Source organism: Bombina bombina, chromosome 2 (assembly GCF_027579735.1).
Source record: "Bombina bombina isolate aBomBom1 chromosome 2, aBomBom1.pri, whole genome shotgun sequence".
Classification (NCBI taxonomy): Eukaryota; Metazoa; Chordata; class Amphibia; order Anura; family Bombinatoridae; genus Bombina; species Bombina bombina.
In genome coordinates, this window is record NC_069500.1 from 1414852338 (window position 1) to 1414877367 (window position 25030).

General features: G+C 37.0%; 1 protein-coding gene across 1 annotated transcript in view; it reads left to right on the forward strand.

Annotated features, from left to right (window-relative positions):
* SMYD5 (SMYD family member 5) overlaps nt 1-25030 on the forward strand; it is a 120526-nt gene that overhangs the window by 36579 nt on the left and 58917 nt on the right. Inside the window, exons 4-6 of the mRNA XM_053704362.1 lie at nt 8047-8168; nt 10504-10573; nt 24070-24174. Of these exons, the coding sequence (XP_053560337.1) occupies nt 8047-8168; nt 10504-10573; nt 24070-24174 (297 nt within the window). The remainder of the gene's footprint in view (nt 1-8046; nt 8169-10503; nt 10574-24069; nt 24175-25030) is intronic.

Below are 25030 nucleotides of genomic sequence, written 5' to 3' on the forward strand. Positions count from 1 at the left end.
AGAAAAAGTACAAAAGGCAGGGAAAAAGACTATAGAATAACAAAGGAAATGAGAATTTTACACACACTCAAAAAAACACTTAAAGTGTTTGATATATAGAGAATACAATACCGGATCATAAAAGATAAACGTGTCTATCGAAATCGTTATCACTCTCTAGGATTGATTTTTTCTTAATAGCCGATTCCCTCTTAAAGGGACAGTCTACCATAGAATTGTTGTTGTTTATAAAGATAGTTAATCCCTTTATTACCCATTCCCCAGTTTTGCATAACTAACACAGTTATATTAATATACTTTTTACCTCTGTGATTACCTTGTATTTAAAGGGCCATTATACACTCATTTTTTCTTTGCATAAATGTTTTGTAGATGATCTATTTATATAGCTCATCAAGTTTTTAGTATTTTTTAATGTATAGTTTTGCTTATTTTTAAATAACATTGCTCTGATTTTCAGACTCCTAACCGAGCCCCAAAGTTTTATGTGAATACCGTCAGCTACCTTCTCCAGCTTGCTCCTGTTTGTGTAAAGGGTCTTTTCATATGCAAAAGAAGGGGGAGGGGGGAGTGTCTGATATTTCCCACTTGCAGTGGGCTTTCCAACTACCTTTTCAACAGAGCTAAACTGTTAGCTTCTAAGTAAGTTTTTAAACCGTTTTATACTGGATGTTTATATCAGTATCTGTGCATCTTATTCTTTATAGTAGTGTCTATTACATGCAATTATATGAAAATGAGTGTATACTGTCCCTTTAGGAACCTTCTTCCAGCCCCCGATCACATGACTGTGACTGTTTATTATCTATTGTCTTGCAGTTAGCATTGTGTTGTGCTAAATCTTAATTAACCCCCTGTGCCTGTACACCGTGTTATCTATATGGCCCACGTGTACTTTCTGTCTTTGTGTTAAAAAAGGAATTGAAAAAGCATGTGATAAGAGGCAGCCCTCAAGGGTTTAGAAATTAGCATATTAGTCTGCCTAGGTTTATTTTTAACTAAGAATACTAAGAGAAAAAAGCAAATTTGATGATAAAAGTAAATTGGAAAGTTGATTAAAATACATGTCCTATCTGAATAATGAAAGTTTAATTTTGGCTAGATTGTCCCTTTAAGACCGATATAAAGGACTTTGTAGTCTCTGACCATGCCCCTATTACTCTAGAAATTATTTTGGATAATAATAATAAAACAAGAGGTTTTATTTTCCCAATTACATGCTGAAAAACGCATCCTTTGTAGCCATGTTGAAAGAAAAATGGAATATTTTACTCAATTTGAATAGAGAGTATATAGATAGGGCAGAAATCTTTTGGGAAACAGCCAAAGCTGTATTAAGGGGAGAAATAATAAGCTATATGACCACATTAAAAAAAGAGAACGAGAAGGGAGGAACAACTGACTAATATGTATAATAGATATCTTCAGTGTGCTTCCAAGAATAACTGGTCTAGATATATCAAGGCAAAACAAGAAAGAGATATATTTTATACACAAGAATCTATCAGAGAGGATCTCAAAATTAAAGCAAAGTTTATGAAATTTGGGAATAAAACAGGTAGTTGTCTAGCGAAACTAGTTAAGTCTGAAAACAAAACTAATATAATATCTTCATTAAGAGTAGGGGACACATACACATATGACCCAAAAGAAATTAATGAGATCTTTTATCAAATATTTCATAAATTTGATAGTGCTTGCGAGATAAACAAAATTAATAAGAAGCTGTTTTGGGATTCTATAGTTACTCCTAAAATATCACCTGAAGAATCTGAAGATATTAATCAACCTATTACAGAAGAGGAAGTAGAAATAACCATTAACAAAATTAATTTAAATAAAGCACCTGGGCCGGACTATCTGCCAGCAGAATTTTATAAAATATCAAGCCCAGGACCACGACAAGGTCTCCCCCTTCCTGGGACCTTAAACCAGCACCCACATAATGCATGCTTCCAAACAAACCAACTGGGAACCAACAAGGCCTACTGGGCTGAAACGCGTAGATTTGCTCAATTGTGTACTATCTGTGTACTCCCTGTGTTTAATTTGGTTATAGTAGGTGAGGTGCATCAAGCCGTTTATGATATTCTAAGCGGAACACATATGCTTAATCCCTCACCCAGGATCTATATACCAATTTTTCACGTAAACTTTATTACTGGATCTAGCCACATCAAGCTTTTTGGCAATACACCTGACTCACACGGTGATTCAGTCTGTGACCTTCAACATCGAAACAGGTATTAGGACCTGCAGGTACAGCCATAAAGGAATTTGCGGCTGCCAGCAAATACCTCGGTCCCAGGACCTACCTGAATCTCCTCTGAGGCACTGCAATCACTGCAAATACACCTTGATACTGCCGAATCCGGCGACTCTACAACTCTGAAGTTTGCAAGTTCTTCTTTCTGTTTCAAAGTACCGTATTGGATACCTCCGATCCAGAGCTCTGCATAAAATACCTTCACTAAACGGGACTCCAACATTACAAGGGACGGTAATCCCTAATACAAAGTGAGGGTAAAATTGTACATTCTAGTGGAAGAGAACTGATTTATATTTGCGGCATATTGCCAGTAACAAAGTTGTAAACATTTAACAATTAGTTATATGTTCATATGTTTTATAATATGTATTTCCTGGTTTTAACTTGATGATTTTTATTGTTATTTACTCATTATACCTGGTGCCGGCACCCTTGTATATATTTTTAACCTGTTTCATTCATAAAATATCAAATTATTCATTAAATATAAAAAATCAAATTATTTTTAATAGTTTGTGTATAACACTACATCTAACATTTTCTACATATATTCGCTCTTTATCTAATATCACCTATACTCTAATCCAGAATTCATTTATACTACTTCCACACTCACTAAGTGTTTTTAGAATTAACGATCAACACTAACATATTGTATTCACATATAACACTGACTGAACACTGCCCTACGCCATTTGCACACCTATATTAGAATCACACGATTCTTCCACATTTAATATTATATAGTATCGCTAAGCTTTCATTAGCGCTACCCAATCAATATTCTTTGTATTAACCTCCCAGGGTGACACAGGCTTTTGTAATCTCCCCTATGTAAATACAAAACGCAGGAATGGACCGTATTCACAGACTGGACTGGGTACACATCCTAAGCCACAGCAAACTCCACAGCCCTGAACACTGACAGACAGCTGCAAAGTTCCCAGCAACCCAGGCAGTTAACCCCAGAGCAACCTGGGTGACAGGTCCTTTGGCGCCAAATGTAACTGACGTCCCCCAGTTTTGCTTTTAAACATTGCTGTGAATCTGCTGGCTAGTGCTGGGTTTTCTGTGTGTTGTGTTAATAATGTTTGTAATGCTCCCCTGCGGACCTGTCACCCAGGTTGCTCTGGGGTTAACTGCCTGGGTTGCTGGGAACTTTGCAAATTTGTAAAATATATTAAATTATATATATATATATATATATATATATATATATATATATATATATATATATATATATATATATATATATATATATATATATATATATATATATATATATATATATATATATATATATATATATACATACAGGGAGTGCAGAATTATTAGGCAAGTTGTATTTTTGAGGATTAATTTTATTATTGAACAACAACCATGTTCTCAATGAACCCAAAAAACTCATTAATATCAAAGCTGAATAGTTTTGGAAGTAGTTTTTAGTTTGTTTTTAGTTATAGCTATTTTAGGGGGATATCTGTGTGTGCAGGTGACTATTACTGTGCATAATTATTAGGCAACTTAACAAAAAACAAATATATACCCATTTCAATTATTTATTTTTACCAGTGAAACCAATATAACATCTCAACATTCACAAATATACATTTCTGACATTCAAAAACAAAACAAAAACAAATCAGTGACCAATATAGCCACCTTTCTTTGCAAGGACACTCAAAAGCCTGCCATCCATGGATTCTGTCAGTGTTTTGATCTGTTCACCATCAACATTGCGTGCAGCAGCAACCACAGCCTCCCAGACACTGTTCAGAGAGGTGTACTGTTTTCCCTCCTTGTAAATCTCACATTTGATGATGGACCACAGGTTCTCAATGGGGTTCAGATCAGGTGAACAAGGAGGCCATGTCATTAGATTTTCTTCTTTTATACCCTTTCTTGCCAGCCACGCTGTGGAGTACTTGGACGCGTGTGATGGAGCATTGTCCTGCATGAAAATCATGTTTTTCTTGAAGGATGCAGACTTCTTCCTGTACCACTGCTTGAAGAAGGTGTCTTCCAGAAACTGGCAGTAGGACTGGGAGTTGAGCTTGACTCCATCCTCAACCCGAAAAGGCCCCACAAGCTCATCTTTGATGATACCAGCCCAAACCAGTACTCCACCTCCACCTTGCTGGCGTCTGAGTTGGACTGGAGCTCTCTGCCCTTTACCAATCCAGCCACGGGCCCATCCATCTGGCCCATCAAGACTCACTCTCATTTCATCAGTCCATAAAACCTTAGAAAAATCAGTCTTGAGATATTTCTTGGCCCAGTCTTGACGTTTCAGCTTGTGTGTCTTGTTCAGTGGTGGTCGTCTTTCAGCCTTTCTTACCTTGGCCATGTCTCTGAGTATTGCACACCTTGTGCTTTTGGGCACTCCAGTGATGTTGCAACTCTGAAATATGGCCAAACTGGTGGCAAGTGGCATCTTGGCAGCTGCACGCGTGACTTTTCTCAGTTCATGGGCAGTTATGTTGCGCCTTGGTTTTTCCACACGCTTCTTGCGACCCTGTTGACTATTTTGAATGAAACGCTTGATTGTTCGATGATCACGCTTCAGAAGCTTTGCAATTTTAAGAGTGCTGCATCCCTCTGCAAGATATCTCACTATTTTTTACTTTTCTGAGCCTGTCAAGTCCTTCTTTTGACCCATTTTGCCAAAGGAAAGGAAGTTGCCTAATAATTATGCACACCTGATATATGGTGTTGATGTCATTAGACCACACCCCTTCTCATTACAGAGATGCACATCACCTAATATGCTTAATTGGTAGTAGGCTTTCGAGCCTATACAGCTTGGAGTAAGACAACATGCATAAAGAGGATGTTGTGGTCAAAATACTCATTTGCCTAATAATTCTGCACTCCCTGTATATAATATTTTTTTTTTTTTTTTTTTTTTTTTTTTTAGATACAGCTGTATGCAAAAGTTTAAACACCCCTGACAATTTACATGATTTTCATTTATAAATAATTGGTTGTTTGGATCAGCAATTTCATTTTAATCTATCAAATAACTGAAGGACACAGTAATATTTCAGTAGTGAAATGAGGTTTATTGGATTAACAGAAAATGTGCAATATGCATCAAAACGAAATTAGACAGGTGCATAAATTTGGGGACCGCAACAGAAATATTGCATCAATATTTAGTAGAGCCTCCTTTAGCAGAAATAACAGCCTCTAGGCGCTTCCTATAGCCTGTAATGAGTGTCTGGATTCTGGATGAAGGCATTTTGGACCATTCCTCCTTGCAAAACATCTCCAGTTCAGTTAAGTTTGATTGTTGCCAAGCATGGGGACTGGGATGGCCATTCCAGAACATTGTACTTGTTCCTCTGCATAAATGCCAGAGTAGATTTTGAGCAGTGTTTTGGGTTGTTGACTTGTTGATATATCCAGCTCCGGCGTAACTTCAACTTTGTGACTGATTCCTCAACATTATTCTCAAGTATCTGCTGATATTAAGTAGAATCCATGTAACCCTCCACTTTAACAAGAGTCCCAGTACCGGCACTGGCCACACAGCACCACAGCATGATGGAACATCTACCAAATTTTACTGTGGCTAGCAAGTGTTTGTCTTGGAACACTGTGTTCTTTTGCCGCCATGCATAATACCCCTTGTTATGACCAAATAACTCAATCTTTGTTTCATCAGTCCACAGCACCTTCTTCCAAAATGAAGCTGGCTTGTCCAAATGTGGGTTTGCATACCTCAAGCGACTGTTTGTGGCGTGTGTGCAGAAAAGGCTTCTTCCGCATGACTCTCCCGTACAGCTTCTCCTTGTGCAAAGTGCGCTGAATTGTTGAACGATACATAATGACACCATCTGCAGCAAGATGGAGGTGGTCTGTGGGCTGTTTTTGACCGTTCTCACCATTCTTTGCCTCTCCAATATTTTACTTGGCCGGCCACTTCTGGCCTTAACAAGACCTGTGCCTGTGGTCTTCCATTTCCTCACTATGTTCTTCACAGTGGACACTGACAGCTTAAATCTCTGTGATAGCTTTTTGTAGCCTTCCCCTAAACCATAATGTCTAACAATCTTTGTTTTCAGGTCATTTGAGAGTTGTTTTGAGGCCCCCATGTTGCCACTCTTTAGGAGGAGAGTCAAAGAGAACAACAACTTGCAATTGGCCACCTTAAATACCTTTTCTCATAATTGGATGCACCTGTCTATGAAGTTCAAGGCTTAAAGGGTCAGTAAACCTTAAAAAAAAATGTTATATAATTCTGCACATAGTGCAGAATTATATAACATTACATTAGCCAAACGTTTTAAATCATAATATTGCCTTTTTATTTTTAAAAAATATCGCCGTTTTACAGACCCGCTCTCTGGGCTCTGCTGAGCGGGTCTGTTGTTTTTACTGAGCGCATCGGGCCAGCTGTATAGTCACAGCCCGGCCCGACCGCGCCATTAGACACAATGCAGCTCGCTCCTGCTCTGTCTGACAGCGGGAGCGAGCTGCATTGTGTCTAATGGCGCGGTCGGGCCGGGCTGTGACTATACAGCTGGCCCGATGCGCTCAGTAAAAACAGACCCGCTCAGCAGAGCCCAGAGAGCGGGTCTGTAAAACGGCGATATTTTTTAAAAATAAAAAGGCAATATTATGATTTAAAACGTTTGGCTAATGTAATGTTATATAATTCTGCACTATGTGCAGAATTATATAACATTTTTTTTAAGGTTTACTGTCCCTTTAATAGGCTCACCAAACCAATTGTGTGTTCCAATTAATCAGTGCTAGATAGTTACAGGTATTCAAATCAACAAAATGAAAAGGGTGCCCAAATTTATGCACCTGTCTAATTTCGTTTGGATGCATATTGCACATTTTCTGTTAATTCAATAAACCTCATTTCACTGAAATATTATGGTGTCCTTCAGTTATTTGATAGATCAACATGAAATTGCTGATCCAAACATTCAATTATTTATAAATGTAAATCATGGAAATTGTCAGGGGTGCCTAAACTTTTGCATACAACTGTATTCCTGGCTGATAGTTACTTAGAATAGTTTTGTGTTAGAAAATCACACTTTTCATGCATATTTTAAAGAAACAGTTTTATCTAATTTGCTTTGTTCTTTAAGTTTCCTTTGTTGAAAAGCATACATAGGTAGGTTCAGCAGCAGTAATTAACTACTGAGAGACAGCTGCTGATTGGTGACTGTATATATGTGTGTATGTGTGTATGTGTGTATATATATGTATGTATGTGTGTGTGTGTGTGTGTGTGTGTGTATATAATATATATATATTAAAAATAGAAGGTACAGCACTGTTTGTACAGCATTCAAAACTGTTTTACAAAGTGCTCGAGGACTATCGGGTTCCTGCCAACCCTATTTTTTATCCACTTCAGAAACAGAAAAGTCCCAGCACTGTTTTATCAAGGTAAGTCCTTTATTTAGGTGAAAAACGAAAACAAACAGCTATGTTTTGGGCCTACATAGCCCTTAGTCATGACTAAGGATCAGCAGATAGAATGAATATTCTGTGTGTGTGTATGTGTGTATATATATATATATATATATATATATATATGTGTGTGTGTGTGTGTATATATATATATATATATATATATATATGTGTATATGTGTATATGTGTATATGTGTATATATATATATGAATATGTATTCTATCTCTAAAATGCACTTCTTGTTTCTATGTTTTTGTTTTGAATGTCCCTTTAAGCTTGTTAGCACATATCATGAAAGCTAATGTTTTCTATGCTTATTCTCATTGGTGTTCTGTGCAGGTGTCGTACTGTAGTCCCGAATGCCTCAAGGCAGCGGCTGAGCAATACCACCAGGTCCTGTGTCTGGGGCCTTCCAGGGACAACGGTGCTCATCCCCTTAACAAGCTGGAAGAAGCCTGGCGGTAATTGCACACAATATAACGGTGTTATTTATTTAGCTTTCTGTGCCATGTTTGTGTTTTATGGCGGATGAGCCAATGAATTGTATCTTTCTGGTGCTGCACAAATGCATGTGTGATAACTTCCTGTGTATGTATCAGACACACACAATTGATTGTAATTCTGTAGGTGCAAAGGAATACTAGGTAGATGCTCACCACTATCCTGCCTTTGTGCAGTTATCCCCTTGCTCCTCCTCCTGGTGCTTGACTCGAAAGGTCACCTATCACCTAGGGACACCATACACGCACAACTCTCCTCATGTGACAGGGTATTTTCTTGTTTCAAATGAGATGTCAGAGCCTTGTAGGTAACATAATAACCTAGTAGATGAGGTTGAAAAAAGACAGAAGTCCATCAAGTTCAACCTATACAAATCTTAATATACTTACAATAAAAACTCCAGCTCAGCTTAAATTAATCCCGTTAAAAAGGTGACCCATTTAACACAAGCAATCATATCCCTAAATTCTGTTTCTAGCCAGAAATGTATCTAAAACCATTGTTTAAATGTATCTAAGGTATTGGCATTTACTATCTACTTAGGTAATAAGTTTCACAATTTGCTTGCTCTTACAGTGAAAAAATGGTAGCTGGTGACCTTCTGGTGCATCCTGAGCTCTGAAGGAGACCCCTACACCATCTATCTTAGCATGAAATAGGACATCCTGCTTTCTCCCAGCTGCCAGATGATTATAATGGCACCTCACAGCTTTCATCTTGTGTTGTAGGTGCAGTCAAAATAATATGAAAGTGGGTCAATTCACAAAGAATAAAGGGTTTCATCTAGTACTGATCACCTTACAAGAACTAGCCACATTTGTATGTATAATTTCAAGTTATATTGTATGAAAGGTATGAAAAAACTGTTGCACTCAGAGTTTTAGGAATTTTTTTTTTTACAAAACAGCACTTTAAAGGGATAAACATGTTATTTTTGCATAAAAAGTTAAAGGTACACTACATGAAACACTAAGTATATATTATGTGCCATCATTTTGGAACCTAGGCTACACTGCAGGTATATGAAGGAGAGTTGCTGCGCATGTGCAAACGCATCAGCACTGGAATGCAGAGAAAGCTAGATTTCAAAATGGCGGCACCCATGTCTAGAGGTAGTTGGGAATAACCTCAATACTATGCTTATAAAATATATTCAGTGTTTAATGTCCCTTTAAGTAAACACTGTTAAAATGTAAATGTAATACTAACAGGAAGTGAATGATTGTGTACAATTGGGTTTAAAGACTCTGATATCTATTGGGTAATGGGGTCAACTCACACAGAGAAAATTGGCTTTATTCAGCACAGGAAGATCTAGTATTCAAAAACCAAACACTATAATACATTTTAAAGGGACAGTTTACTCAAAAAATTTCTCCCCTTTAATTTGTTCCCAATGATCCACTTTACCTGCTGGAGTGTATTAAATTGTTTACAAGTAGCTCCTTTACCCTTATATTGGCATTTGAAATTGTTGATTTAGCATGTGGTATCCCCACCTATTCTGAAAGTTTGTGGCCGCGCGTACCAACTATAGATAAGCTTTGTAAACACAGCCAGCAGAAGAAATTACACTCCCAGTGCGATATAGCAGAGATAAGGTAGTAAAATGTTGATTTTCCATTGTTCTCTCAAAGTACTGGTGATTGTTTTAAGGACAGATATAAGATAAAGAAGCAGGTATATTTGCACAATGTGATACAGTAATGAGATCGGATTATACCTACAAGCTCAACCCATTTTATTAGGTTGTGGCTTCAAAACACAAAATCAGACCTTTAATATACAGAAATAAACCTTAAAAAGCTAATTTTCATACATTTTTTACTCTGCAGTTGGTAAAAAAAGCAATTGTAAACACATTAAGGGAAAAACTATTTTACAGTATACTGTCCCTTTAAGTATAGTGTCCCATTAAATATCTACAATAAAAGAACACGGTTTAGCATCAGTATTTCACACCCCTCCTGGCACTAAATCATCACTAAATCATACATATCATATCTATCACTTCCCTAATACAGACAAAGCCCATCTTTTACAGATAGATCACTTGTGATTGAAAAGAACAAACTATAATGAGAATGATGGAAATAGCAGCAAGGCTATCTATCTTATTGTAATCTGCCTGCTGTGTTCTGGGCGATTGGCGACCTTTCATCCTGCTTTAGGAATTAACCAATTATTCACCTTTGCCGCAGTTTGTACAATGAGGCAGTTTGGTGAATTTTATGGATTCAGTAATATCCTTCACATGGGTCAAGTGTATGTGTTTCTCTCTTGCTTTTCTTTCAGAAACATACATTACCCCCCTGAGACAGCCAGTATTCTGCTCATGGCGAGGATGGTGGCCACTGTCAAACAGGTATGACTTACCTTTGTTATGTACGACGTGTATCTGTTTCTAAGCAGTAATGAATGACTGGCAGGATATTCAGGTAGTACACAGTTTCCTTCTGCTGTTACTAGTATGCATTGCGCCTTACACTAGACATTTGCAGAACTGCTTACATTTAGACCATGGCTAACAACCAGTAACCCCACCAGTAGCTTAATGTTTGGTTTCCCCATGATTCCTGTGTGTATCTAATGTATTCCTGGTTTTCTGTTCTGATCTTTTCTTCTTAAATTCTAGTAGTATGAAAATCCCACTAATTTAGTTCACATTGTATAAAGCAAGACCACAGCTACTCACAGAATTGTCTTTTTTTTGTACATAATTTCAACTATTGATAACAACCCTAGGGGGCGCTATTTATTGATCACCTGATTTAAATCCTGCACCAAACAGAATAATGCAGATAATATAGTGAAAATTAAAATCAATTCAAAGTGCTTATAGTAATTAAACTAACAGACAATATATAATGGAAATTATTAAAAACACGTGTGCAATATTTAAAACCAAAAATTAAAATACAAACATAAAATAAAAAATGGTGTAGATATTAACACCTGTAGATATAAACCCAAACAGGTTAAAGCAATGTCTTATCTGATATAAAAGTCCAATGGTTTTCTGTGTCTTTCCAAGGACTCTGTAAAGATCCCTTCCCTGGATCAGGCAATATCAGTTGATAGCTGCTCCTTGTGTAAAAACACTGTTCGCTGCAATAGACTTCTGTTAAAAAGAATCACAAAACAAGGATGCCTCCTAGTGAACCACTGATGATATATAAGCTAGATATATACTATCAAAACATACTCACAAGTATGGCAGCACCTAATTGTGCTTAGTGGGGCGTTCTGGGAACTCTGTGCCCCAGCTCACTGATCCAAAGAGCAGGGGAAATCCTCTTGACCACTCCCAAAGCTATGAGCTGGATAATAAAAACTCATACTTCTAAAAATCTCAAAAGTTAAGATTTTATGGTACAAATTAGTTTTAAAAACCAAAAGGGCACAACATGTACCCTATATGTGTTAAACAGTAGCGCAACGCGTTTCTCAGCTCTCCTGTTTCCTCAGGCTTCTGGAAGTACTGGCTTTTAAATGACTGTCCACTCACAGAATATTAAGAAACTCCACCTATTCATACAGGTGTGTTACCTTAATTACCTCTTTCCTTAAAGACACAAATTACTCTCCAAATGTCAGATGTTATTACTATATCCGTTTGTGTACATTAACACACGCACAATGTACAATCCTCTCTGTGATGACTTAATATAATCTTCATATATCCATCAAATAAACTACTATCAATCAATCCACATCGGTATTTACAAATTCATTATTCCTCAGATGTAATAATTATGTCTACCATCCTGTGTTAATACCTGTCATTTAGAAAATAACCCTTTTTAAAACCCATGATTAGCAGAATGTTATATGTTAATGGTGATATGATCAATTTCAATATCTGTTAATGTATGTACAACAATGTGCCGGGCTGCGATCTGTAAATTTAGCTTCTAACCCGGGTTGGTTGCCAAATGGAACTTCACTTGCGCATATGTGATCGGTCTTTTTGATACTACGCCTCTAAACTCCAAAGAGTGTATATCCCCTAAGTGTATTACAATTACGTATGTGGTGTTCGTCATTACTAACACGCCTCCCAAGTGTGTGTGCTAAAAATTGTATTGAAAATTGCCTATGTAATTTGCGTTAGTTGCTCGTGTATACCTTTTTAATGGTAACATCTCTAATTCACAATAGAAAGTGTATTTGAAATATAGGAATTGGGACTGCATTTATGTGTTTGCCCTCATTGGCTAGCTGTGTCGTGCCTTTATAGACCACGCCAGAGATCAAATTAATCCGTTTTAGGCAAAAAAATAAATAAGTTGTGTGTTCTTATAATGGAGACTATGTGTATGAGTGAATGATAAAGTATTACTTGTATGAATACTATTAAAGTTTGTATGTCACATTGATTATTGTACTAAGATCTTATCCTAACCATACCTAAAAAAATTAATGTTACTAGAATATATCAATGCCAATATTGATGCAACACCAATACTAATGTTATACTAGCACAACATAAAAAAAAAGAAAGATCAAGAGATGAGGATGACTACTCTAAAGGGGAAGTCTAATAGGAAAGTGCCAAATAAGAATAATTCTAATCAAGAATGGACTACCGTAAACAACAACAAAAAAGGTAACTCCTATTTTAAAAATCATTATCAACAACACAATCAGACCCCTTATGGCACTATAACTATTATAATGGACATAACGCACAGAATAGATCGAACCACCAAAATGGACAAAATACATACAATAGATCTCACCACTATAATGGATATAACACACATAGCAGACCACCTTTTCACAATGACCAAGAAAGAACCAACTATAGCCTCCCTACAGCAATCTAACACTCCTCCAGTGAATACATACAATAGATACGAAGTATTTTATCTTCTCAAAAGGGAACAGAATAGATTTGAGAGTGTTAATGGGCCTCCCATTACTCCTGAACCCACAGCAAGAACGGTAACCTCCCAAAATCACTCTGACACACCACAGATACAACAGTTTTTTTTTTAGACAAACCTTTGCTGAATCTAGCACCCCTATGGACGGAAGACACTCAATACCCAAATCAAAGGGGAAACCAAGGGACAAAAAGACCATACGGCCAAGGGGTAGGAGAGGCAGAGGGAACACCGCAAAAAAAGGAGAAATTGGTGAGACTAAGTAAGGGCATTTTCAATCCGTCTAGCTACACATTAACGAATGATGATATAAGAGTTCTAGGCAAAGGTCTATCATATTGCCCTTCCAGTACTCACATTTTCGACTTAAATGTAGACATCAATAAATTTGCTTGCAAACTTTCTTTACAAAGATTCTTTGCAAAAAAAAGAATTAAAACGTAAAGGTATTGAAGGGCAAAGATGCGAGGATCTGGTCATACATAGTGATATTGACACATTTGTGGAGGGTCTGTATGAGGGTTACATCCACGCTGATTTTTGCCCGGCATCACAATTTATGCCTCCTAGAGAAGAGGGCTCCTATATTGATCTATTTCAGAATCTGGTATTAGAAGATCTAGCAACCATTCCAAAACATATTTTAGGAAAATCGAATTTATGGCCCAATACAAAATTAGCATTAACAAAATTATCTAAAAATGAATAAATTGTCATCCACCAGGCAGATAAGGGAGGTGGCATAGTCCTACAGGACTATGCAGATTACATCAGAGAGGCAGATCGGTTACTTATGTATCAAGACTTCTATCGGTTATTAAAAACTGACCCCATCCCCATATTCACCAATTTTTTTTAAATCTTATTGATTATGGTTGGAAGGAAGGTATTCTAACAAAAAAAGAAAAACAATATCTTAAAACAAAAAATCTAGCTATACCATTTTACTATCATTTACCGAAAAAGGATATCAAAAGGACTACCAGAAAGACCCATCATAGATGGAATTAACAGCTTGACCGATAAATTGTCATCTTATATAGATTATTTTCTTTCATGTAATTAGCAAGAGTCCATGAGCTAGTGACGTATGGGATATACATTCCTACCAGGAGGGGCAAAGTTTCCCAAACCTTAAAATGCCTATAAATACACCCCTCACCACACCCACAATTCAGTTTTACAAACTTTGCCTCCGATGGAGGTGGTGAAGTAAGTTTGTGCTAGATTCTACGTTGATATGCGCTCCGCAGCAAGTTGGAGCCCGGTTTTCCTCTCAGCGTGCAGTGAATGTCAGAGGGATGTGAGGAGAGTATTGCCTATTTGAATGCAGTGATCTCCTTCTAAGGGGTCTATTTCATAGGTTCTCTGTTATCGGTCGTAGAGATTCATCTCTTACCTCCCTTTTCAGATCGACGATATACTCTTATATATACCATTACCTCTGCTGATTCTCGTTTCAGTACTGGTTTGGCTATCTGCTATATGTAGATGAGTGTCCTGGGGTAAGTAAGTCTTATTTTCTGTGACACTCCTAGCTATGGTTGGGCACTTTGTTTATAAAGTTCTAAATATATGTATTCAAACATTTATTTGCCTTGACTCAGAATGTTCAACTTTCCTTATTTTCAGACCGTCAGTTTCATATTTGGGATAATGCATTTTAATTTAACATATTTTACCTTAAAATTTGACTTTTTCCCTGTGGGCTGTTAGGCTCGCGGGGGCTGAAAATGCTTCATTTTATTGCGTCATTCTTGGCGCGGACTTTTTTTGGCGCAAAAATTCTATTTCCGTTTCCGGCGTCATACGTGTCGCCGGAAGTTGCGTCATTCTTTGACGTTATTTTGCGCCAAAAATGTCGGCGTTCCGGATGTGGCGTCATTTTTGGCGCCAAAAGCATTTAGGCGCCAAATAATGTGGGCGTCTTTTTTGGCGCTAAAAAATATGGGCGTCATTTTTGTCTCCACATTATTTAAGTCTCATTATTTATTGCTTCTGGTTGCTAGAAGCTTGTTCACTGGCATTTTTTTCCCATTCCTGAAACTGTCATTTAAGGAATTTGATCAATTTTGCTTTATATGTTGTTTTTTTCTTTTACATATTGCAAGATGTTCCACGTTGCAACTGAGTCAGAAGTTACTACAGGAAAATCACTGCACAGTGCTGGAGCTACCAAGCTAAGTCTGCTATAAACTTTTGGTATCTGTTTCTCCAGCTGTTATTTGTATTGCATGTCATGTCAAACTTATTAATGCAGATAAAATTTCCTTTAGTACTGTTACATTACCTGTTGCTGTTCCGTCAACATCTAATTTTCAGAGTGTTCCTGTTAACATATGAGATTTTATTTATTTTAAATCCATTAAGAAGGCTATGTCTGTTATTTCTCCTTCTAGTATACATAAAAGTCTTTTAAAACTTCTCTTTTTTTCAGATGAATTTTTAAATGAACATCATCATTCTGATACTGATAATGGTTCTTCTGGTTCAGAGGTTTCTGTCTCAGAGGTTGATGCTGATAAATCTTTGTATTTGTTCAAGATGGAATTTATTCGTTCTTTACTTAAAGAAGTGTTATTTGCATTAGAAATAGAGGATTCTGGTCCTCTTGATACTAAATGTAAACGTTTAAATAAGGTTTTTAAGTCTCCTGTAGTTATTCCAGAAGTGTTTTATCTCCCTGATGCTATTTCTGAAGTAATTTCCAGGGAATGGAATAATTTGGGTAATTTATTTACTCCTTCTAGACGTTTAAGCAAATTATATCCTGTGCCATCTGACAGATTAGAGTTTTTTGGGACAAAAATCCCTAAGGTTATGGGGCTGTCTCTACTCCTGCTAATGTACTACTATTCCTATGGCAGATAGTACTTCATTTAAGGATCCTTTAGATAGGGAAATTGAATCCTTTCTAAGAAAAGCTTACTTATATTCAGGTAATCTTCTTAGACCTGCTATATTTTTAGCGGATGTTGCTGCAGCTTCAACTTTTTGGTTAGAAGCTTTAGCGCAACAAGTAACAGATCATAATTTTATAGCATTATTATTATTCTATAACATGCTAATAATTTTGTTGGTGATACCATCTTTTGATATCATTAGAGTTGATGTCAGGTATATGTCTCTAGCTATTTTAGCTAGAAAAGCTTTATGGATTAAACTTGGAATGCTGACATGTCTTCTAAGTCAACTTTGCTTTCCCTTTCTTCCAGGGTAAATATTCATTTCGTTCCTTTCCTCACAACAAGGAACAAAAGCCTGATCCTTCATCCTCAGGAGCGGTATCAGTTTGGAAACTATTTCCAGTTTGGAATATATCCGAGCCTTATAGAAACCTATAGCCAGCTCCTAAGTACCTATGAAGGTGCGGCCCTTATTCCAGCTCAGCTGGTATGGGGCAGATTACGTTTTCTTCAAAGAAATTTGGATCAATTCCGTTCTTAATCTCTGGTTTCAGAAACATTGTTTCAGAAAGGTACAGAATTGGCTTCAAGTTAAGGCCTCCTGCTAAGAGATTCTTTTCTTTCCCGTGTCCCAGTTAACACAGCAAGGCTCAGCATTTCTGAAATGTTTTTCAGATCTAGAGTTGGCTGGAGTATTTATGCCAGTTCCAGTTCTGGAACAGGGGCTGGGGTTTTATTTTATCTCTTCATTGTACCAAAGAAGGTCAATTCCTTCAGACCAGTTCTGGATCTATCCTTATTGAATCGTTATGTTAGGATACCAACATTCAAGATGGTTACTGTAGGACTATCCTGCCTTTTGTTTAGCAAGGGCATTATATGTCTACAATAGATTTACAGGATGTGTATCTGCATATTCCGATTCATCCAGATCACTTTTAGTGTCTGAGATTCTCTTTTTAGACAAGCATTACCAGTTTTGTGGCTCTACCGTTTGGCCTAGCCTCAGTTCCAAGAATTTTTTTCAAAGGTTCTCGGTGCCCTTCTTTCTGTAATCAGAGAATAGGGTTTTGGTATTTCCTTATTTGGACGATATCTTGGTACTTGCTCAGTCTTCTCATTTTCGTAGAATCTCATACGAATCGACTTGTGTTGTTTCTTCAAGTTCATGGTTGGAGGATCAATTTACCAATCAGTTCATTGATTCCTCAGACAAGGGTAACCTTTTTAGGTTTCTAGATAAATTCAGTGTCTATGACTCTGTCCTTGTCAGACAAGAGAAGTTTAACATTGATATCAGCTTGTCAAAACCTTCAGTCACAATCATTCCCTTTGGTAGCCTTATGCATGGAAATGTTGGGTCTTAGGACTGCCGCATCAGATGCGATCTCCTTTGCTCGTTTTCACATGCGACCTCTTCAGCTCTGTATGCTGAACCAATGGTGCAGGGATTACTCAAAGATATCTCAATTAATATCTTTAAACCGATTTTACGACACTCTCTGACATGGTGGACAGATCACCATCGTTTAGTTCAGGGGGCTTCTTTGTTCTTCCGACCTGGACTATAATCTCAACAGATGCTAGTTTTACAGGTTGGGGAGCTGTGTGGGGGTATCTGACGGCACAAGGGGTTTGGGAATCTCAGGAGGTGAGATTTCCGATCAATATTTTGGAACTCCGTGCAATTTTCAGAGCTCTTCAGTCTTGGCCTCTTCCGAAGAGAGAGTTGTTCATTTGTTTTCAGATAAGACAATGTCACAACTGTGGCATACATCAATCATCAAGGACTCACAGTCCTCTGGCTATGAAAGAAGTATCTCGAATTTTGGTTTGGGCGGAATCCAGTTCCTGTCTAATCTCTGCGGTTTATATCCCAGGTATGGACAATTGGAAAGCGGATTATCTCAGTCGCCAAACGTTGCATCCGGGCGAATGGTCTCTTCACCCAGAGGTATTTCTTCAGATTGTTCAAATGGGGGAACTTCCAGAAATAGATCTGATGGCTTCTCATCTAAACAAGAAACTTTCCAGGTATCTGTCCAGATCCCGGGATCCTCAGGCGGAGGCAGTGGATGCATTTTCACTTCCTTGGAAGTATCATCCTGCCTATATCTTTCCGCCTCTAGTTCTTCTTCCAAGAGTAATCTCCAAGATTCTGAAGGAATGCTCGTTTGTTCTGCTGGTAGCTCCGGCATGGCCTCACAGGTTTTGGTATGCGGATCTTGTCCGGATGGCCTCTTGCCAACCGTGGACTCTTCCGTTAAGACCAGACCTTTTGTCTCAAGGTCCTTTTTTCCATCAGGATCTGAAATCCTTAAATTTAAAGGTATGGAGATTGAACGCTTGATTCTTGGTCAAAGAGGTTTCTCTGACTCTGTGATTAATACTATGTTACAGGCTCGTAAATCTGTATCCAGAGAGATATATTATAGAGTCTGGAAGACTTATATTTCTTGGTGTCTTTCTCATCATTTTTCTTGGCATTCTTTTAGGATACCGAGAATATTACAATTTCTTCAGGATGGTTTAGATAAGGGTTTGTCCACAAGTTCCTTGAAAGGTCAAATCTCTGCTCTTTCTGTTCTTTTTCACAGAAAGATTGCTATTCTTCCTGATATTCATTGTTTTGTACAAGCTTTGGTTCGTATAAAACCTGTCATTAAGTCAATTTCTCCTCCATGGAGTTTGAATTTGGTTTTGGGAGCTCTTCAAGCTCCTCCGTTTGAACCTATGCATTCATTGGACATTAAATTACTTTCTTGGAAAGTTTTGTTCCTTTTGGCCATCTCTTCTGCTAGAAGAGTTTCTGAATTATCTGCTCTTTCGTGTGAGTCTCCTTTTCTGATTTTTCATCAGGATAAGGCGGTGTTGCGAACTTCTTTTGAATTTTTACCTAAAGTTGGAATTCCAACAACATTAGTAGAGAAATTGTGGTTCCTTCATTATGTCCTAATCCTAAGAATTCTAAGGAGAAATCATTGCATTCTTTGGATGTTGTTAGAGCTTTGATATATTATGTTGAAGCTACGAAATCTTTCCGTAAGACTTCTGGTTTATTTGTTATCTTTTCCGGTTTTAGAAAGGCCAGAAAACTTCTGCCATTTCTTTGGCATCTTGGTTGAAATCTTTATTTCATCTTGCCTATATTGAGTTGGGTAAGACTCCGCCTCATAGGATTACAGCTCATTCTACTAGGTCAGTTTCTACTTCCTGGGCGTTTAGGAATGAAGCTTCGGTTGATCAGATTTGCAAAGTGGCAACTTGGTTCTCTTTGCATACTTTTACCAAATTCTACCATTTTGTTGTATTTTCTTCTTCTGAAGCAGTTTTTGGTAGAAAAGTACTTCAGGCAGCGGTTTCAGTTTGAATCTTCTGCTTATGTTTTTCATTAAACTTTATTTTGGGTGTGGATTATTTTCAGCAGGAATTGGCTGTCTTTATTTTATCCCTCCCTCTCTAGTGACTCTTGTGTGGAAAGATCCACATCTTGGGTAGTCATTATCCCATACGTCACTAGCTCATGGACTCTTGCTAATTACATGAAAGAAAACATAATTTATGTAAGAACTTACCTGATAAATTCATTTCTTTCATATTAGCAAGAGTCCATGAGGCCCGCCCTTTTTTGTGGTGGTTATGATTTTTTTGTATAAAGCACAATTATTCCAATTCCTTATTTTATATGCTTTCGCACTTTTTTCTTATCACCCCACTTCTTGGCTATTCGTTAAACTGAATTGTGGGTGTGGTGAGGGGTGTATTTATAGGCATTTTAAGGTTTGGGAAACTTTGCCCCTCCTGGTAGGAATGTATATCCCATACGTCACTAGCTCATGGACTCTTGCTAATATGAAAGAAATGAATTTATCAGGTAAGTTCTTACATAAATTATGTTATTTACAGAAATATGTTAAATTACTGCCATCATTCATCAAAGACACTACAGATTTACTAAAAAAACTGTCTTCTATTAAAAGAAAGGAAAATTACATTTGGATGACATGCGATGTTACCATATTTTACTCCAATATTTCCCATGAAGTGGGAGTCCAATCTATTAGCCATTTCGTATATGACAATATTTTCATGTCAGCTAATCAAAAAGAATATCTTTTAGATTTAATTACATTTATTTTAAAGCACAATTATTTTAAGTATTTGAACAAATTTTATTTACAGACTAAAGATACCTCCATGGGGACCAGGTTTGCCCCAAGTTTTGCCAATTTGGTGATGGGTAAATTTGAATAAACATACATTTACCAGCAAGGCTTGAGGACGAACCTGATCTTCTATGGACGATACATAGATGACTTGATCTTTATTTGGGATGGCTCTCCTGAGTCAGCAGAAGAGTTTGCCAATAAGCTCAATATTAATGATTTTGGTTTTAATTTTACTTATAATATTCAAAAAAACTCAAATTTGAATTTCTTGATGTTGTACTAACATGGGATCTGACTGACAATATTGAATCGTATTCATCCTTTAAAACCATTGACAGTAACAACTTTCTAGAATACACAAGTAATCACTTAGAGGGTTGGAAGAAGAACATTCCATTTAGCCAATTTAGCAGAATTGTTCTTCTCTGACATCATATGATAGCCAATCCGAAGTCTTGAAGAATAGGTTTAAGGAGAAGGGATATCCTGTTGATCTCATAGAAGAAAGCTACCGCAAAGCAAGATCACTAAATAGAAATGAGATGTTTAATCATCAGACCACTAGAAATAATACAAAGAACTCTCAGAAAGAGAGTACAAAAATGTCATTTATAACTAATTATAATTCTAATCACAGAGCCATTGAAAAAATCATCAACAAACATTGGTATTTACTTTAAAAAGACCCCATTCTAAAACAAATAATAGAAGATAGGTCCAAGATCACTTTTCAAAGGGCTCCTACAATTAAACAAAAACTGGCCCCTAGCACAATAGTGATGACCAAAAAAGGTACAAATGATAAATCTAAAAATAGGGATAAAAATGCTCAAATGGTTCTTATAGATGTGGGAATAGAAGATGTAACGTGTAAATTCATCACACATGGAACAACTAGTGTCACCTCCAACAGTTCGGGTTATACTTATCAGCTAAAGGAAAGGCTCAATTGTAGTTCAAGTTTTGTTATTTATCTCCTCACATGCAAATGTGGGGGTCAATATTTGGGTCGCACTACACGTAAAGTGAGAAATAGATGGGGTAAACACTATAGGAATATCGTTAATCACAGCAATAAACATAGTGTGTCCAGACACTATATAGTTTGTCAACAGGGGTCTAAGTGTATTTTCCGTATAACCCCACTGGAAAGAATACCAGTGAGACAGGGTACCAATAGGCTCACCAACCTCAGACAGAGGGAGACCTGTTGGATTTATAAATTTAATTCCCTATTTCCAGCGGGGTTAAACGAAAATTTAGACATGGCTGCATTCTAACTATGACACCATTCAAAGTCTGGAATCTATTTAAATGGGGCAGCATATGTTGTAATCTTTGGATGTGATCATCATGTCTCCCTCGGACCATTCACAGACACAGTTCCTAAAATGGTTTTAGGTGGAATATTCCACATCATATAGAATGTGATATATTTGAATATGCATTTAGGGCATTAGCTAATAAATCTAGATCATAGAATCCTGCTAGTATTCTATAATTATCATGCTAGTACATCAACTATAGATCATCTCATCGATTATAAACCCCTATTTTGTGAAAACACTTAGTATATTTGTTATACATACAAACGTCTACAACATCACACTTACTAAATGTGCACCGCTAACATAGTATTGGCAATAGTCAGGGTTTACTCCCCAATATCACCCTCCCTAGATACACATATTTATATAACACTAGAATAAAGGGCACAGATTAGCACGGAACACATCAGGATTAGGGTCACGATCACAACATAGTTAGCACTGGTGTATTACCATAACATTATTAGCTACTGGGAAACGCATAGCTAGTACTATTGATTTTTTATTTTATCATTTCCATCCCTTTATATTTAGTGAGGTTTCCATTTGTTGTTTATATTTTTCTATTTTATTTCACACAATTTCATTTTTATTTTTATCTTTATATTATTTTACAGAACACCCTGTCTGTACATTTTGTCCATTTAATCTTATAATATACCTAATAACACTGCACAATTGTTCATGTTGTGCAAGTATAACATTAGTCATCGCACCACATCAATATTGGCATTGATATATTCTAGTAACATTCACTTTTTTAGGTATGGTTAGGATACGATCTTAGTACAATAATCAGTGTGACATACAAACTTTAATAGTATTCATACAAGTAATACTTTATCATTCACTCATACACACAGTCTCCATTATAAGAACACACAATTTATTTATTTTTTGGCCAAAAACTGATAAATTTGATCTCTGGCGTGGTCTATAAAGGCACGACACAGCTAGCCAATGAGGGCAAACACATTTATATATGCAGTCCCAATTCCTATATTTCAAATACACTTTCTATTGTGAATTAGAGATGGTACCAATAAAGGTATACACGAGCAACTAACGCACATTACATAGGCAATTTTCAATACAATTTTTAGCACACACACGCTTGGGAGGCGTGTTAGTATTGGCAAACACCACATATGTAACTGTAATACACTTAGGGGATATACACTCTTTGGAGTTTAGAGGCGTGGTATCAAAAAGACCGATCACATATGCGCAAGTGAAGTTCCATTTGGCAACCAACCCGGGTTAGAAGCTAAATTTACAGATCGCAGCCAGGCACATTGTTGTACATACATTAATAGATGTAGAAACTGATCGTATCACCATTATTAGAGGAGGAAGTGGAGCGGTGTTTTGAGTCTCAAGGTAAATAATAGATTAGCTCATAGAAACCACCCATGGGTATTAATATATAACATTCTGTGAAATGCCGATCATGGTTATTAAAAGGTTTTTTTTTCTAAATGACAGATATTAACACAGGATGGGAGACATGGTTATTACATCTGAGGAATAATGAATTTGTAAATATCAATGTGGATTGATTGATAGTTGTTTGTTTGATGGATATATGAAGATTATATTAAGTCATCACTGAGAGGATTGTAAATTGTGCGTGTTAATATTGTACACAAATGAATATAGTAATAACAGCTGACATTTGGAAAGTAATTTCTGTCTTTAAGAAAATATGTAATTAAGGTAACACACCTGTATGATTAGGTGTAGTTTCTTAACGTTCTGTGATTGGACAGTTTCATTTAAAAGCCAGTACTTCCAGAATTTTAACAGAAGCCTGAGGAAACAGCCAGGAGAGCCGAGAAACGCGCTGCGCTACTGTTTTTTAACACACAAGGTAAATGTTGTGCCCTTTTGTTTTTTAAAAGGAATTTGTACCATAAAATCTTAACTTTTAAAATTTTTGGAAGTCTGAGCTTTTATTATCCAGCTCATAGCTTTGGGAGTTGTTAAGAGGATTTCCCCTGCTCTTTGGATCAGTGAGCTGGGACACAGAGTTCCCAGAAGGCCCCATAAGCACAATTAGGCGCTGCCATACTTGTGAGTATGTTTTGATAGTATATATCTAGCTTATATATCATCAGGTACACTAGGAGACGCCCTTGTTTTGTGATTCTTTTTCACAGAAGTCTATTTGTACATAATTTGCCTCCTAATCTCATGCTGTCCATTTTGACCACAATGCCAGAGGCAGACTAAGGCTCAAACTGACCTAATATCCCTCACTGTAGTAAGACGTGATTCATATCCCTTACGTAGCGCACACACAAGTGTATCTCGCCTTTTACTACTTTCTAAAAGTAATTTATGCAGTGAGTATTGTCAAAGCCTGTGCTTTATCTGTAAATGGGTTAAACACTTAAATAAAGTTAGGCACCAAGCTCCTGTCTTGTTTCTGAGCAGGACATGATCTGTGATTGGCAGATACATGTGTTTGATGCTCATGATAGGCTCCCAGACCCCGCATACTTTTCAGATCCAGCCATGCATTGCCCCTGGAGGTGTAGCTTTAACTTCACCTGTATTTCCATGGCAGGCCAAGGACAAGGACTGGTGGCTTCACCTCTTCTCCCAGTTCTGCAACAAAACGGCCAACGAGGAGGAAGAGATTGTTCATAAACTGCTAGGAGATAAGTTTAAGGTGAGCTCCAGAGTTTTTAAAGAGTTCATAAACTTGAAATGTAATCTGCCAAAAAAATGTATGTTGGTCAAAAATAAAACCGCATTGCAATAGAAATTTTTCCAGCTTTTACTGTAAAATGTCTCTGAACACAGTCCTCTCCCTCTTGAGGAGCTGAAGCGCCTGTCATACTTTTGCTGACATTATCCTATACTGCTATATTGTACACATTTATTGTGATTGCTTAGATCAGGAAACCAGCTTATTTACATCTGTTTCAAATTGCCAACGCAGACAAGAGACCTATATCCCACCAGGCTTTTCAAAGGGTGTTTCACAGAACTGCCCCTGATTTTCAATTGTACCAACAAAATCATTTTTAAAATATTATATTTGATACCAATCTTTTGCAGTGTTTTATTGCTGCTGTGTGTTGTGCATCTATCAAAATGCTTTAATGTCCTTTTTAATTACTAATAATTTAATGAATTGGCTTCTTACCTTTTTGTGTGCGTATTTGGGGCTTGACAAATCATTGGATTCTTGAAGCTGGTTGGCCTGGCTTCTTTACTTCTTTGGTTTTGCAGCATATATCCCTGGCCTATATACATTGTAATTCTGGTTGTGTTGTTTTTTTGTTGTTTTTTTACCTACTGCTATATGAAGGCTGCCAGATTAAATTCTCCTAAATAGGATGTATTTCAAAAGCTAGAGCACAAAACATGATAGGACATCAATCTGATGGAAAACTATATGTCTATGGAAATGCTCCCTTGTGGTCTCAGAATCTACAAATTCCCTACTTTTTATGGTTACAGACTAATTATTCATTGACAAATGGAATGCAATATAATAACGGGCTGTCCAATCAAGTTAC